Source organism: Megascapheus bottae, chromosome 17 (genome assembly GCF_031878675.1).
Source record: "Megascapheus bottae isolate mThoBot1 chromosome 17, mThoBot2.hap1, whole genome shotgun sequence".
NCBI classification, from domain to species: domain Eukaryota; kingdom Metazoa; phylum Chordata; class Mammalia; order Rodentia; family Geomyidae; genus Megascapheus; species Megascapheus bottae.
The window spans coordinates 15968043-15984214 of NC_143525.1; the positions used below are offsets into that span (position 1 = coordinate 15968043).

The 16172-nt window shown below is 45.2% G+C and overlaps 1 protein-coding gene across 3 annotated transcripts in view; it reads left to right on the forward strand.

The window, feature by feature from the left end:
• Ern1 (endoplasmic reticulum to nucleus signaling 1) overlaps positions 1–16172 on the forward strand; it is a 97991-nt gene that overhangs the window by 79670 nt on the left and 2149 nt on the right. For 2 of the 3 annotated variants that reach the window (XM_090349938.1, XM_090349937.1), the window contains 8 exons: positions 53–242; positions 1624–1723; positions 2334–2533; positions 5867–6014; positions 6565–6692; positions 9404–9527; positions 10142–10209; positions 10879–15234. In XM_090349938.1, coding sequence (XP_090206064.1) covers positions 53–242; positions 1624–1723; positions 2334–2533; positions 5867–6014; positions 6565–6692; positions 9404–9527; positions 10142–10209; positions 10879–11091 — 1171 coding nt within the window. In that variant the 3' untranslated portion in view covers positions 11092–15234. Of the gene's footprint in view, positions 1–52; positions 243–1623; positions 1724–2333; positions 2534–5866; positions 6015–6564; positions 6693–9403; positions 9528–10141; positions 10210–10878; positions 15235–16172 lie in introns of those variants that run through there. The other variant, XM_090349939.1, reaches the window with a different exon arrangement.

Sequence of the window (16172 nt, forward strand, 5' to 3'; positions counted from 1 at the left end):
TACAAGCCTGACCTTCACTAACCAAACTCACCTGCTGCTGCTGGTCCCACAGGGGCATGTTTGACAACCGTGATGTGGCTGTGAAGAGGATCCTTCCTGAGTGTTTTAGCTTTGCAGACCGTGAGGTCCAGCTGCTGCGAGAATCAGATGAGCACCCAAATGTGATCCGTTACTTCTGCACAGAGAGGGATCGGCAGTTCCAATACATTGCCATCGAGCTGTGTGCCGCCACACTGCAGGAGGTAGGTCTGGCTGGCCTGCAGGTTCTTGGGTCATGGCTTTGCTATGGCCACTGCAGCTTGCCTTCTCTTGCCAACTGGGATATGAGTTTGCCAATTTATTGTTTTGAAATTTTATTTTATTGACTATTGAATTATAGTACAATGAAATAGACTCATTTTAAATGTACATGTTTGATGCATGTCGATGCATATGCTCATTTAACAGCACCAAATGCATGGGGTCATGGGGCTTGAACTTAGGGCCTGGGCTCTGTCCCTGAGCCCTTTCACTCAAAGCTAGTGCTCTATGACTTTGATCCACAGTGTTGCTCACATTTTTGAGTGGTTGAGAGAAGGGTCTGAGTGTTTAATTTGAGAGAAGAGTCTCATAGGGACTTTTCTTCCTGGACTGTCTTTAAACTATGATCTTCAGATCTCAGCCTCCTGAGTAGCAAGATTATAGACATGAGCCACTGGTGTCCAGCGATGCAGAACATTTTTTTTTCCAGTCCCAGGGCTTGAACTCAGGGCCTGAGCACAGTGGTAGAGTGCTTACCTATCATGCATGAAGACATAGGTTTGATTCCTTGGTACCACATACATAGAAAAAAGCTGGAAGTGGTGCTGTGGCTCAAGTGATAGAGCTCTAGCCTTGAGAAAGCCCAAGGACAGTGCTCAGGCCCTGAGTTCAAGCCTCACGACTGGCAAAAAAAAAAAAAAAAAAAAAAAAAAAATACACACACACACACACACACACACACACACACACACACACACACACATCTCCTTCCTATTCCTTTTGCTTTTTTTTTTCCTTTTTTGCCAGTCTTGGTGCTTGAACTCAGGGCCTGAGCACTGTCCTTTCCTCAGGCTAGTGCTCTACCACTTGAGCCACAGCACCACTTCCAGCTTTTTTCTATGTATGTGGTACCAAGGAATCAAACCTAGGTCTTTGTGCGTGCTAGTTTGGCCTCTTACCAGTAGGCCAAACTCCGGCCCCCATTTTGTTTCCAGGCTCATCCTTAAATACTGTAGTATCATTTGGATTCCTCTGTGTGTTTACCTATGTCAGACTGTGAACCTAAGTGTCTAGGCTTTTCTTTTTCATTGTCAGTTAGTAAATTGGAGCCTTATTTGTTTAAATTAGATTATGACTATAGGAGGTCTGTAAGAAAATATAAGTTTGAGGGCTCAGGGCATGACTCAAATGTGAATGAAGTCTTGAGTTCAAACCCAGGCCCTCTCCTCCCCGAAAAAAAAAAAAAATGCGTGGAGGAAGTATAGATTAGAAAGAGTATTGTCAGAAAAGGGGATTAAAGAAAATGAGTCCAGGGACCAAGACGTCCTGAAAACTATGTGCCCAAACTGTGTGTCAACAACCTTGCCATTGTGTCTCTTGTAGTATGTGGAACAGAAGGACTTTGCCCACCTTGGTCTGGAGCCCATTACCTTGCTGCAGCAGACCACCTCAGGCTTGGCGCACCTCCACTCCCTCAACATTGGTGAGAGGCTCCTCTTTGCTAGGACGGGGCAGTGGAATGGCACAGCTACACTTTACCTTTCATTAAGCTCTTTACTATGTTACTTATGTTTTAGGGTAGAAGGTGGTGTCTTAATGAGAATTTAAAGAGGAATTAGGTACTTAAAAAACAGAGCTTTTAGAAATGGGCAAGGAGGGAAGTGGCGCTGTGCCTCAAAGGGTAGGGCGGGAGCCTTGAGCTGAAGAGCTCAGGGACAGCGCCCAGAACCAGAGTTCAAGTTCCACAACCAACAAAAAGAAAAACAAACAAAAAAAAAACCCTTCTGGGCCAGGAGTTTGGCCTAGTGGTTAAAGTGCTTGCCTAGCATGCATGAAGACCTGGGTTCGATTCCTTGGTACCACATACATAGAAAAAAGCCGGAAGTGGTGCTGAGGCTCAAGTGGTAGAGCTCTAGCCTTGAGAAAGTCCAAGGACAGTGCTCAGGCCCTGAGCTCAAGCCCAGGACTGGCAAAGAAAAAAAAAGAAATGGGCAAGGAGGTATATTTGAGGGTCTGACAAGGACATACTTCCCCTTTTAGGAAGCCAGAGCCATATGTGGTGAGCATTGACCAAATCTGGAGTTCTCTCTTAGTTCACAGAGACCTGAAGCCCCACAACATTCTCCTCTCCATGCCCAATGCACATGGCAGGATCAAGGCCATGATTTCTGACTTTGGCCTTTGCAAGAAGCTGGCAGTGGGCAGGCACAGTTTCAGTCGTCGTTCTGGGGTACCTGGCACCGAAGGGTGGATCGCCCCTGAGATGCTGAGCGAAGACTGCAAGGAGAACCCTGTGAGTTATGGGGACAGCCCTCAGGAAACCTTGGAACTAGCCCATTGTGTCTCAGGGCTCAAAACCTTCTAATACGAGATTTTGGGGTGAGGGCATATCAGTGAAGAAGAGAATTCCTTTAGCAAATTGCTGCATGTGAAGTTTTTATATTGTTTCATATTCTGATGCATGATGGGCAAATGTGAACACTTGTTCAATCACTTTTTTTTGTCCATTGTGTGGCTTGAATCAGGGTCTAGTCCCTGAGCCTACCACTGAGCTACAGTGCCACTTATGGTTTTCTAAATCTCACAGCCTTTCTTGACGCAGCTGGCTTTGAACTGAGATCCTCAGATCTCAACCTCCTAATAAGTAGCTAGGATTATAGGATTATAGGTGTGAGCCACCATGCCTGGCTCAGTCACTTTTTTTTGTTTGCCAGTCCTTGGACTTGAACTCAGGACTTGGGTACTGTCCTTGGACATTCTTTGCTCAAGGCTAGCCCTCTGCCACTTGAGTCATAGCACTACTTCCAGCTTTTTCTGTGTATGTGGTACCAAGGAATCGAGCCTAGGGCTTTGTGCATGCCAGGCAAGCATTCTACCATTAGGCCACAGTCCAGTCCCATCAATCACTTTTTATAACCTCTTGCACATGATGAGAAAATGTCCTGTTTTCATTATTTTTGTATTTGTTTTTGATTTTTATAACTTTGTCCTTTGTTTCTCCCAGATGAAAGTCTCTTTTACACAGCTCAATTAGATTCAATGAAATGTTTGGGGCAAGAATAGATTACAAGTCACTGCATCAGAAGGCATGAAATGGATAATTCCATCATTATTGCAGGGTTCAGTGACTCACACCCATAATCCTAGCTACTCAGGAGGCTGAGATCTGAGATTATATCACAGTTCAAAGCCAGCCCTGGCACTAAAGACGTTGAGACTCTTATCTCTAGTTAACAGGAAACAGGAAGTGGGGCTGTAGCCCAAGGGGTAGAGAGCAGTAGCCTTGAGCTGAAGAGTTCAGGGACAGTACCCAGACCTAGAGTTCAAGCCCTATGACCAAAAACAAAACAAAACAAAATACATCATTATTGTTCCCCTATATTGATGCTAACTTGGGTCACTTACATCAATAGATCTCCACTGAGAAAGTTCATTTACTCCTTTCTTATTAGCAAGGAATATGTGAGATGATCCTCTGGCACAGTGTAATAGTCATTTTCCTGACCACTTTCATACCTGAAACACTCTGCATATGAAATCCTCCTGCATTTATTGGCTGAAATTGTTCTGTAAAGAATAACTTTTTTTTGGATGCCAATACTGGAGCTTGAATCCATGGCCTGAGCACTGTCCCTAAAGTCCATGGACTTTCCTGCCCAGGTTAGCTTCAACCATGATCCTTGTATCTCAGCTTTCTGAGTAACCAGGATTACAGGCATTAGCCACTGGTACCAGTCAAGAATAGCTTTATTTTTATTCCCTTTTTCCTCTGTCTTTTTCTTTTCTTTTCCTTTTTTTCTTAATCACTTTGGGATCAGGTTCCTTTTCTTCTCCTCTTCTTCCTTCTTCTCCCCCTCCTCCCTTTCTCTTTTTGATTCTCAGATTGTTCCATATCTGGCCAACAGGAGCTCTTTCAAGTTGGCTTCAGCATCCATTACCTTTCCTGCCCCAGACCTGAGTGGCTCAGCCAGTGTGAGGAGAACAGACATAGTAGATATCTTATCCAGTTCCCTGGAGCCCACAACTGGTCAGTTAATTACAAAAAACAGATGCAATAGAGAATCATAAGAAAATACACTGGGTGGCTTGGCACTTGTAGCTCATGCTTATACTTTTAGGTACCGAGGAGGCTGATATCTGAGGATTATAGTTCAACCATCCCAGGCAAGAAAGTCTGTAAGACTCTTATTTCTAAATCACCAAAAAGCCAGAAGTGGAGCTTTGGCTCAAGCATTAGAGTACTAGCCTTGGAGTGGGGGTGGGGGTAAGAAGAGCACAGGGATAGCACCCAAATTCTGAGTTCAAGCCCCAGGACTGGCACAAAAAGAAAAAGAAAATACACTGGGTGCCAGTGGCTCATGTCTGTAATTCTGGCTACTCAGTAGGATAAAATCTGACCAAGTTCCAAAGCTAGCCCAGGCAGACAAATCCTAGAGATTCTTTTCTCCAATTCGCCTAGTTTAAAAAAACAAAAAACAAACTGGAAGTGAAGGTGTGGCTCAAGTAACTGAAAATTAGCCTTGAGTGAAAAAAGAACATGACTAGGTCACAGACAGGCATCTCCCATAGTAGACCATGAGATAGCATGGGCCTTTGCAGAGATCGTAGAGGGGAGGTGTTTGCAATTGTCTTACCCTAATGTGTACATTTTGACTCCCATTCAAGGCCTGGTGAGTACTTGAATGGGAGAAAACATGGGGCCATTGGTATAACCCTGTAAAAGTGCAAAGTAACAGTCAGATGAGAACCCCAGCAGTGATGCCTTTGTTCTTGTCCCAAATCTTACATTTCCAAGGAAAATTCTGGTGTGATGGAATAAGTTCTAGCTTTATAATTAGAAGATCCTGTTTGCCCTGGTTTGTCACTAGCTAATACTTACTCTGAGTTTTTCCTTGAATTTTTCTAGCCATGTCCTCAACTGGAAAGGTGACATTTGTTCTACCCACTTCACAAGGTTGTTTGTTGTAAGGCTGAATGAGTGTAAAGTATTATTCAAAGTATGTTTTCTTCAGCACGGAGGATGATGAATCCTAGCTCTCCACATCTGTGGAGAATCTAAGTGGCCCTAGAAATAGGAGTTTAAGCCATATGCAGATCCCCCACCCCCAGTGTTTTCTCCCAGGTAGCAAGAGGGAGAAATCGTGCGTGGATGTCTCCTTAAAATGCAACTCATCTCCAGTGGTCTCCTGGCATGTTTTCAAGAGACCTCATCGGGTAGTGTCAAAAGTGACTTCATTGGAAACCTTGCCAGTTTCTTTCTAGAACCAAACTGTTTTCTTCACTTATTGACCAAGTTTAACTACCCGTCACATTAGAGGCACCTTTATAGGCACAACAGGGAAGCAAGTGCACTTAAATACTACAGTTGTCCTCATCATCTGTGAGGAAGCCAAGTCACAAAACTGATGAAGGGCTTTCAACTCACAAGACGCAGAGCCAGCAACCCATGACTTTTTCTTGTAACTACAACCGTAGGGTAACACTGTAGGAAGGCTCTGGACCCTTTACATCCACCAACGAATGAATTCTCTTGCTTCTAGGGTCCTGAAGTAGAAGCAGTGCTCTTCCCCTTCCTGGGGAGCCAGAACTCTGTGTGAGCCCTCTCACATCCCATATTTCTTTTTAGACCTACACAGTGGACATCTTCTCGGCAGGCTGTGTCTTCTACTACGTCATCTCTGAGGGCAGTCACCCTTTCGGCAAGTCCCTTCAGCGGCAGGCTAACATCCTCCTGGGCGCCTGCAGCCTTGACTGCTTCCACCCAGACAAGCATGGTGAGTGGGAGGCTGGGCTGGCCCTGCCACTGCACCCTCAGAAGCCCTGCACCCCATCTGGTCACCTGGGCTTTAGGAGGTACACTACTATATCAGCCTCTACCCCATTTTTATGGAAGTAAGCATACTTGTAATCCCAGCTCTGGTGAGGCGGGTATAGGAAGATTGTTAGTTGGAGGCGAACCTAAGCTACCTATTGAGATCCTGTTTCCAAAAAAAAAAAAAAATCACACATACTAGGCAAAAGGCTTAATTTTTTAAAACTTTATCTTGAATATTTCTCCATACAATCTACCACCATTTTAATAGTTCCATCACCCACCACCTAGAATCACAATAGTGTCTCCCAAAATGCAATGCTGGGATCAGATATTTTCAATCACTTCTGTTCTCACACCACACTGTCAGTTATCCTCTTGTTAGCTGAGGAGTGGTAAGGAGTTCTGCATTGTTTTACTGGGATCAGATTTTGGAGTGGGAGGCTTTGCTGTTACTTCACTGTAACCTTCTGTATAAATGATGAGTTGTTTGTGCTCATTCCCCTTTTTAGAGGATGTCATTGCACGAGAGTTGATAGAGAAAATGATAGCAATGGACCCCCAGCAGCGGCCCTCGGCTAAACATGTGTTAAAGCATCCATTCTTCTGGAGCCTGGAAAAGCAGCTCCAGTTCTTCCAGGTACCTGCACCTGTCTCTCCATCAAAATCTTCACTTACTGTCTTCTGGATTTTGAAAATACAGATAAGACAAAGAACAAAACAAATGACTTATATCCAATAATCAGCACAAACCATGGTTGACATTTTTTTCATGCACAACGAAATATAATTGGGGTCAAATTGTATTGACAGTGTTGTGTCCTGGGTTTTTGTGTTTTGTTTTGGTCAGTCACGGGGCTTAAACTCTGAGCCTGGGGCTGAGCTCTTCAGCTCCAGGCTAACACTCTACCAATTGAGTCATAATACCATTTCCAATTTTCTGGTGGTTAATTGGAGATGAGAGTCTCACAGACTTTCCTGCCTAGGCTGGCTTTAAATTGTGATCCTCAGATCTCATCCTCCTGTAGTAGCTAGGACTACAGGCATGATACCCAGCTTTTTCTTTTTTTTATACTGTTGTATTTTTATTATTAAGGTTTTATACAGAGGAGTTACCATTTTATAATACCTGCTTTAAAAAAAACTACACATAATAATTTAGGCATTTTATATTAAAATTTTAATGACTACATCATTCTTTCATATGGATGTGCCATGAGTTTTTAGCTTTATAACATTGAATTTCCTAATCATCAATTAAGTCTACTTGGAATATAAAGAACCTTTACCCCCACCCCTAGCTTCAGCAAATAATAGCTTCCACCTACTCCCAAATTCAGATTATTTTGAACAAATCTCAGACATCACATAATTTCCCTCAAGATTTGTAAATTTAAACGTTTTCTTATGGGTGATTTTGTATTCAATCTTTGCAGATTCTACGAAGTTAAATTATGGAATCAACACCCTGAACTTCTTTGTTGATTGGACAGATTTATGCTTTGTGATTTATAGATAGCTTAGTGAAGACTTTCTTGGTCTTAGGTACTGTGAGCTAAGCAGAACTCACCAGAATACTTCTCACCCAGCACACGGCTCATGTGAGCATCGTCATTAAGAAGGGATACAAGCTGGGTGCCAGTAGCTCAGGCCTCTAATCCTAACTTCTCAGAAGGCTGAGATCTGAGGATTGTGGTTCAAAGCCAGCCCAGGTGCAAAAAGTCCATGAGACTCTTATCTCCAATCAAACACCAGAAGACCAGAAGTGGTGCTGTGGCTCAAGTGATAGAGCTCTAGCCTTGAGTTGAAGAGCTCAGAGACTGCACCCTGAATTTAAGCCTCACAACTGATGAGGGGGGAAAAAGTTTTACACAGTATCCTAGAGTCTGATTGGGGTCTTGATTGTAGTGAAGCCCCCAGAAGATAAGTTCCTTGAGAGCAGGAGTGAGTGACTTCTCGGTCCCCTGTACCTAGGAGGAATACTGCCTGGCCCTCAGCAAGTGCTTAGTAATTGAGCTACTAAGGAGAGGATTGATGCCATATTCCAGGGTGTAGTGGGTATATATAGGTCAGGATTGGTCCCTCTACTCAATATAAAGAACAAAAATAAAACGTGCTGGCCGGAAGTTTGGCCTAGTGGTAGAGTGCCTGCCTAGCATGCACGAAGACCCGGGTTTGATTCCTCAGTACCACATACTTAGAAAAAGCCAGAAGTGGTGCTGAGGCTCAAGTGGTAGAGTTCTAGTCTTGAGGAAAAAAATCCAAGGACAGTCCTCAGGCCCTGAGCTTAAGCCCAGAACTGGCAATAAATAAATAAACAAACAAACAAAATAAAACGTGCTGAAAAGAATGTTTATTCTACTGTGGATATCTAAGTTATATACCTCACAAACAGCTGGCTTCCATCCATGCTGACTAGCTAGGACTACTTTGCAGCTTTGAAAGCAAGTGTCTCTTATATTCACAAGGAGATAATCTAATCCCTTCATGCCTTTCTCAAAGTTCAAATTAGGCCATGGCCTTTTATGAGGAGAAGGCAGGGGGATGGGCCTTAAACTCAGGGCTTGGGCTCTGTACTTGAGCCTCTCTGAGCTCAGGGCTTAGCACTCTTATCACTTGAGCCACAGGGCCACTTTTAGCTTTTTCTGTGTATGTTGTACTGAGGAATCGAACCTAGGGCATCATGCCTGCCAGGCAAACACTCTACCACTAAGCCACATTCTCAGCCCCCAGACAGAGGCCTCTTGAAAGCTGCTCAGCATCAGGAGAGGGGAACACTTACTACTCCCTGATTCCTCAAGCCAGTGTGACCTGTTTTATTATACACAGGGCTCAAAGGGACCAGTACTCAGGGTGATTTTCTGATCCTCTCTCCTTGCTTAAAACAAACACAGATTTTATACTCTCGCCACAAAATTTCATGGAAAAAAAAGGCTCAACTTCATAGCATTTCTAATGTTTTGAGTGAGATGTGAGCTGATGCTCCTCCAGTTAGGACTTGTGTGTATTCTGTTTATTGTATGGGCAAAGCACGGGATAACTTGAGTTTTATTTTCCTTTTTGTGTTTCTGTTCACAAATACTGATCACACTGATAACTCTGTAAGATTGGCACATATGTACATACATGAAATTCCAGAGATTCCTTCATGATCTGAGTACAGAGATCCCCTGAGGCACCTCTTCCACAGGCTTCAGCCTCACAGAGGAGAAATCAGTGGATTAGGGTGCCAGGGCTCAGGGTGCTCTGCCAGCTCTGAGGCAGGCTGCAGCCCACATGGCAGTGGTCATTCTGTCTCCAGCACCCCATGTCGCTAACACTGACCAACATCTGTGCTTGTTCTCTTTACAGGATGTGAGTGACCGAATAGAAAAGGAGTCCCTGGATGGCCCGATAGTGAGGCAGTTAGAGCGAGGCGGGAGAGCCGTGGTGAAGATGGACTGGCGGGAGAACATCACCGTCCCGCTCCAGACAGGTGACCATGTGCAGCCCACAAAGAAGCACTTTAGAAACACAAGCCATTCCTATGACGTTAGCATGAGCAGGGCAATTCCAGCCTGTTGGGATTCCTCGGGTTTGGTTACAGCGATAGATGTCTGGTATTGGTTGCTTAGAATGACAGGCTAATGATGGTATGATAATGTAGGGGTTCTCTTCTGACCGCAGTGGGACTGAGGTGGACTCCAGATGAACATCACTCTCAGATCCACGGACTGGCACTTAACTTCCATGAACCAGAGGATGGTATAATGTTATAGCTCAGACTAGTGGCTGTGTTCCTACAATTCTAGGGAGTGTTTTCATTTAAAAAGTTGTTATTGCCGGGCACAGTGGCTTATGCCTATGATCCTAGCTACTCAGGAGGCTAAGATCTGACGATTGTGGTTCAGAGCTAGCCTGGGCACTAAAAACTCTTATCTCCTATTAACTACTAGAAAACCAGAAGTGGCACTGTGACCCAAAGAGTAGGGCAGTAGCCTTGAGCTGAAGAGCTCAGGAACAGTGTTCATGCCCAGCATTCAAGACCATGACCCACCAAAAAAAAAATTCTTGCTTGCTTAATCATTGCCATCCTTATCATTTTTCTAGATCTGCGTAAATTCAGAACTTACAAAGGTGGCTCTGTCAGAGATCTCCTCCGAGCCATGAGAAATAAGGTAAAGGTCTATGGGTCCTGCAGGGGAGGTGGCAACAACAGATGTGCCCATGCGTATCCATTCCTGTGTATTCTTTTTTCTGTACCAGATTCTGCCTCTGAGAGGCTGGATGGTCTCAGCTGGACTTGACAAGTTGGAGACCATTTTTTTCCCTCACACAGATTTTTCTCTCTGGAGTAGCTGAGCTCTGGGGAAGAGCCTCTTAGAGCCTCTGTCCTTCATAGTCTCTCTACTGACTTTTATGGTGCCCTCTGTCTCACAATTCTGTATAAACACAGTCTAACAGGAACATCTAGGCCCCTTCCTACCTGGGGTCAGGTCTCCAGGTAATTGAGGAAGGGACCCTGCTTGTCCTGTCACTAAGAAACAGAGCCACACCAAAGTGGCCTTCAAGCCCACTTCAACAGATATTTCAATTCCAGATGACTTGATTCCATTTGTATCCATCAGGACTGTTGGTCCTGACCTTCACAGAGCCTGTGCACCCCTGTCAGATCCATACTCCAGTACTGAATCTCCTTCTACTCTCCCTGGCTGGCCTTACTTGCTTTGAGCCTCTTCCTGAAGAGGGGAAGCAAGCAGGATGATTGGGATGGATGGATGGATTGATGGATTGCTGGGTACCAAACTTCTTCCAGCTGCTAATCCTCTATGTCTGCCCATTTGCAGAAACACCACTACCGGGAGCTCCCTGTGGAGGTGCGGGAGACTCTGGGCTCCCTCCCCGAAGACTTTGTTCGCTACTTCACTTCACGCTTCCCCCACCTCCTCTCACATACCTATCGGGCCATGGAGCTATGCAGCCATGAGAGACTCTTCCAGCCCTACTACTTCCACGACCCCCCAGGGCCCCAGCCCCCAGTGACTACAGACGCCCTCTGAGCACGTGACCCCTCCCGTCTGATGGCCACAGCTGAGACTGTGGGCCTCTGCAGTCCAGACCTCTACAGCTCCAGGCTTAGCAGGGAGACCAGGCTTCCCAAACAAGTGCCTTGAGCTGCTACTGTGCAGCCAGCAGAGGCTAATGCTGACCTCAGGAGGTGAAAGAGGCCCCTCTCTACAGGGAGCTGGGAAGAGGCTGGCCCTGAAAGCTTTATAGTCAGGAATGGCTGCAAAGGAAGGCCCATCCCAGGAGCTGCAAGAGGAGCACTACTGACCTGCTGGATGAACTCTTGTCGACTAACATTTCACTTTAAAATCTCTGTTTGGAAGCAGTGTAGAGGCCTTTCTGAAAGGGAGTAAGGCTTGCCTGTGTGTTGGGATACAGCAGGTGCTTCTGCTGGAAATGGGCTTAAGAGGTGCAGGGCATCCAGGAGGTCATTCACAAGTATCGCCCTGGGCACAGGAGGCACCTTATTGATTGTAAATGTGCCCTTAGCCTCCAGATTAATGGTCACCAGTATTGCTTCAGGCAGCAAAGCTGTGACCATCCAGCATGAAGTCAGGAACTGTCACACAGACCCCTGAAGTGTGTCTGTAGCTCTCTGGAAGACATAGAGAACACTCTGTTCTGGAGGCAGTGCTGGCCCAGCACATCTGTGACCTGTGGTAGATTATGTCCGAGTCCTTTGGGTCAGAAGTGTTCACAGTCCATCAAGGAGGGTGGCTAAGACTAGACAGGGCCAGGACTCAATACCAAATGAGGACCAGCCCAAAGGGAGCCTCCTTACCACTCAGAGAAAGCTCCTGAGCCAGTGGCAAGATCCCTCTGTCCCAGAGACCAACAGATCAGGACACATACAATGAGTTAGGACCCAGCATTGGGAGCCAAGGCCCCAGGGTCACCACAGGCTTGATGAGCCAGCTGTTATGGTCCTAGCAAGTTTTAATAATTATATTTTAATCTTACTATAGAAAGCTCTATTAGCCTAAGTGAGTTAAAATGCTTACTTATGAAGAAGAAATACAAGCTATATTATCTTCTCTTTTGTATGGTACCAAAAATTGCCATCCTCTCAAGAGTGTTCCCATGGAGAACTCTCTCTAATGCTAGAAGTAAAACATTCTAGCAACACTATGTAAATGTATTCATATCAAAGCGATGTTCCTTAATTTTCGCTTTACAGTCATTTTTCACTTTACAATCAGAATTCCAGTGTGTCTCCTTTGTGAGGTTAGAGGATCGAGCCCAGGGAGGGTCTGTAGTCTTTGGGAGGCGCTTCCAGCCAGTGCAGGATCACTGCTGATGAGCTGAGGTGAGTTTCCTGGTGAAAGTGGTCTTGTCGGCTCTCACATAGACAGAAGTCCTTGCTGCTTCTTCCTACGGGAGATTTTCTGGATATGTTTGCATCAGGGCCATTTATCCAAAGCCTATTCTGCCTCTAGAATTCAATTCCTTTGCTTTCATAGTGGCCAGAGTGGCCATTTTATTTTTTCTTAACAAGACCCTATATCTTTGAAACTCATCGATGACCCCACCCATGAAACCGTGGCCCCATAATTGGCTCCCGGGACGTCTCCTACCTTGAGTCCACTTTGCCAGTGGACTCAAGAAATGACAGTACAAGAGAAAATGTGAGGAGATAGGGCTGGTGCCAGCTTGACCCAACAGGAGTGCCACGGGACTGCTGCTCCCCCTGCTCTTGTGGTGTTTCCCTCTTGACTAATGCCCAGCTGCTTTCTAGAAGTCCCCACTGTTTGATTCCAAGTTGCCAGGAGACAAAACTTTTTCAAATGCCTTTTCTACTTACCAGAATTTCTAAGGACTTCAATTTCGTAAACTCTTTTATTTGTTGTATTTTGTTTGAGCATTTACTCTGCCAAGCTAGGCAGGACCTGAAGGCTAGGGAAACAGGTCATAAAGCTTCTTATGAAAGAGCTGACAAGTGAGTCCCAGGGCTACAAAGAAAACCTTAATAGCTGGGGAAAGGTGTAGTTTGGGGCTGCCCCTTTTCTGCCCTAGAATTGTCCCTGTCTGAGACTCCATTGGCTCCAGTCCGGTGAGGGGCCCAGGCACTCTAAAGAGACCTCAGGACACTTTCGATGAAAACATCTTGAGCATCATTTCATATATTCACACTAGAAGTCTGGCTCTTAATGTTTGGCTCTTAATGGGGTAGGAGACTTTCTTCAAGGCTGAGCTCTCTAGCATTGTGTGTCATTAGTTCAAGTTACAAGGCTTTTACCATTCCTGGAAGGCTGTTCTCTGTCTTCATCCAGAAAACAGAATTGAATGGCCTTCAAGAATCAAAGGACACTAGAACTTGTTTAAGTCTTGTGTTGAACCTTTCTCTAGTATACACCTTTTTCTTGTTGCTTCTTAAATCTTCCATTTATCTTTAAAATCACCACATCTCATTGTCACCAAAGCATTTGCACTTTTGGAAACAGTGGCGTCACATGGTATGCCACTAGACCATCTAGTGGCTGAACATGAGCCCATGGCTACAGAGATGACTCCTTATGTCGTGAAGCAGTTGTCCTAGGCTCTTTTCTGTGAGACAGTCACAGCTGGCCAGTCGCAGCCTAGTAGTATCATGTTAGAGGTCCAAGGGGCAGGGGGTGCAGCCGCTTTCCTTACATCAACTCTGAAGACTTAGTTCCTCACTAGGCTGACCTGACTTGTGAAGAGGCTTTGTGAGTTGTGATTCAGTGATCATTGGCAGGTCTTTTCTTGTCTGATAAAAGTAATGAATTAAATCACCCCCTTCAGAAATGACCTCCTGGTCACTGTCTTTTCAGGGATAGGAGTTTGGCCACATGTGGTTTCCTGATGGCTCCACTCTCTGTAGTCACTGGATCTTCATTTGCTTCTCACCCATTGTCTTCATTCTGCATTGGTTGGAAAGAGCCAGCAGCCCTGGAAAGAACCATTTGAAGTTTCCCCATTAGCCCTGCTTTCTGTTGTGGGCATGCCTGGAATTGCACTTCTTTGTCTCCTAGCCCTTCTTTCCTACCCTTCCACATCTAGGAACAGTGACATTCACAGCTGGCCTGGACCTAGCTTTTCCTGGACGAAAGTCCTCAGACATCCTATGCGAGGAGCCCAAATTTCAGGGTTGAGGGGGCCAATTATCTTCTAGGCCAAAGTGTCCACTCTTTTCCTATTCTTTGCTTTCCTTATGAAAGAATGATTTCACATGAATAAGTCTGGTTTGTTAGGCACTTTTGACTCTTTCATGTATTCATTGGAAAGTCACAAAGGGCATATCTGCAATGAGCCTTCCCTAGAGCAGCCTCAACCCCACTGCCAGCTGAAGTCCCCATGAGCTCACTGTCTGTCCTGTGTTCTTTGGGCTCAGTGGGCACAGTATTCCTTCCTCATGTCCCTAAAAGCTGTGACAGGGAGGGGGCTTCTCAGCATTGCCAGTCAGCTCATGCCATTCTCACCTGTTTGCCTTGTGTAGTGTTCTTTTGCAATGATCTATTTATTGAACCTATTTATATTTATTTAATTTTTACTTTGAAGTATAACCAGTTACAATTGCACTTGCTGAAAGCATATCAGATCTATTTTGGACAACATCCCTGACCATTTTAAAACTGGAAAAGGAAAAGTTATACTGTATCCTTCTGTCTTGCAGTAGTCTTATCTTTAAAGGGTTAGTAATTTGGTCGGGGTGTTAATTTTTACGTGATCTTGTTTTCATTTTGAAATCCTGTGCCATTGTCTTCTCTGTGAACCGTTAATTGGTATGTGTTGATCATGTGATACAATCTTCTTTATGGAACCTAAAATCCTTTTTAGCTTTCTATTTTATAAACTGCCAGATTGTACAACTTTTTATGTGTATTTTTAAAGCTTGATGGTAAGAGGTCATTATCAAAGCTAAACAGCCTATTTTTGTACCTCCTGTACAGTTTTATAATTCTGCTGATCAATGATGGCAACTTATTGTTGAGCCAAATACAAATAAAAGTAGTTTTAGATTTGGGAGTCAATTTGTCTTCTTAAAGACTCAGTGTCGCTCAGAGGTAGCACTCTAGTCCCACTGTGTCCTGGGCACACAGCGTTCATGCAGCGCGGGCAGCTGGCTCAGCTCCAAGGAGTACTTCCTGGTGCTCACGCAGGACCCAGTGGGTGGAGCATCCTCCCTGAGCACTATTTAGAGGAAAAACTTTCCTTGGAATATTGCAGAAAGTTCCCAGAAGTGTTATGGGGGGGGGGAGCTGAATTACTAGATGACCAGTTGGGACTAACCTGATGAGAATCAGGCTCCAAAGCAGAGTTCAAGGTGTCAGGAGAGGTAAAGAACCAGTGAGGGGCCGGGAGTGTAGCGTAGTGGTAGAGTGCTTGCCTAGCATGCACAAAGCCCTGGGTTCGATTCCTCAGTACCACATACACAGAAAAAGCCAGAAGTAGTGCTATGGCTCAAGTGGCAGAGCACTAGCCTTGTGCAAAAGGTGTCCAAGGACAGTGCCCAGTTCCTGAGTTCAAGCTCCAGGACTGGCAAAAGAAAAAAAAAAAAAAAAAAAACCAGTGAGCTAGCAGGCCAACTAAGTGTCAGGGACATAGGAAAGCCTGCAAGACAGCTACGCATGCCACACATGCTGAGGAAAGAGCACAATCTGCTGGCCGTTTAGGATCCACCCAATACGCTTCCTCCTCCCCTGCGCCAAGCTGCTGCAGCCTGGCTGGAGGAGTCAGGACAAGGCTTCTCACCAAGAGAACCCTAAAACCTACCATTCTCAGAGCAGCTGATAGCTGATGCCCCTGGGGCCTTCCCTTCCTCCCCACAGAAGGAACTGAAGCTACTGAAGTTTCTACCCAGGAGCATGCCCATGCTCACCACACACAATCCAGAGTTCTGGCCAAGGAATCCAGATAAGCAGAAGCGGTGGCCAGAATTGCCCTTTCTGAGGATCCCATCTGCAACATTGGTATAGCCAGTCTCCATGCCCTTGAGAAAAGAAAACACTGGGAAATGGAGATCACAAGAGACCCACAAAACGTCTTAAGGCAAACTTAAGAACAGACAATAATGGTCTGAAAACAGAAAAGTACAGTTAAAAAGTACTAGAAA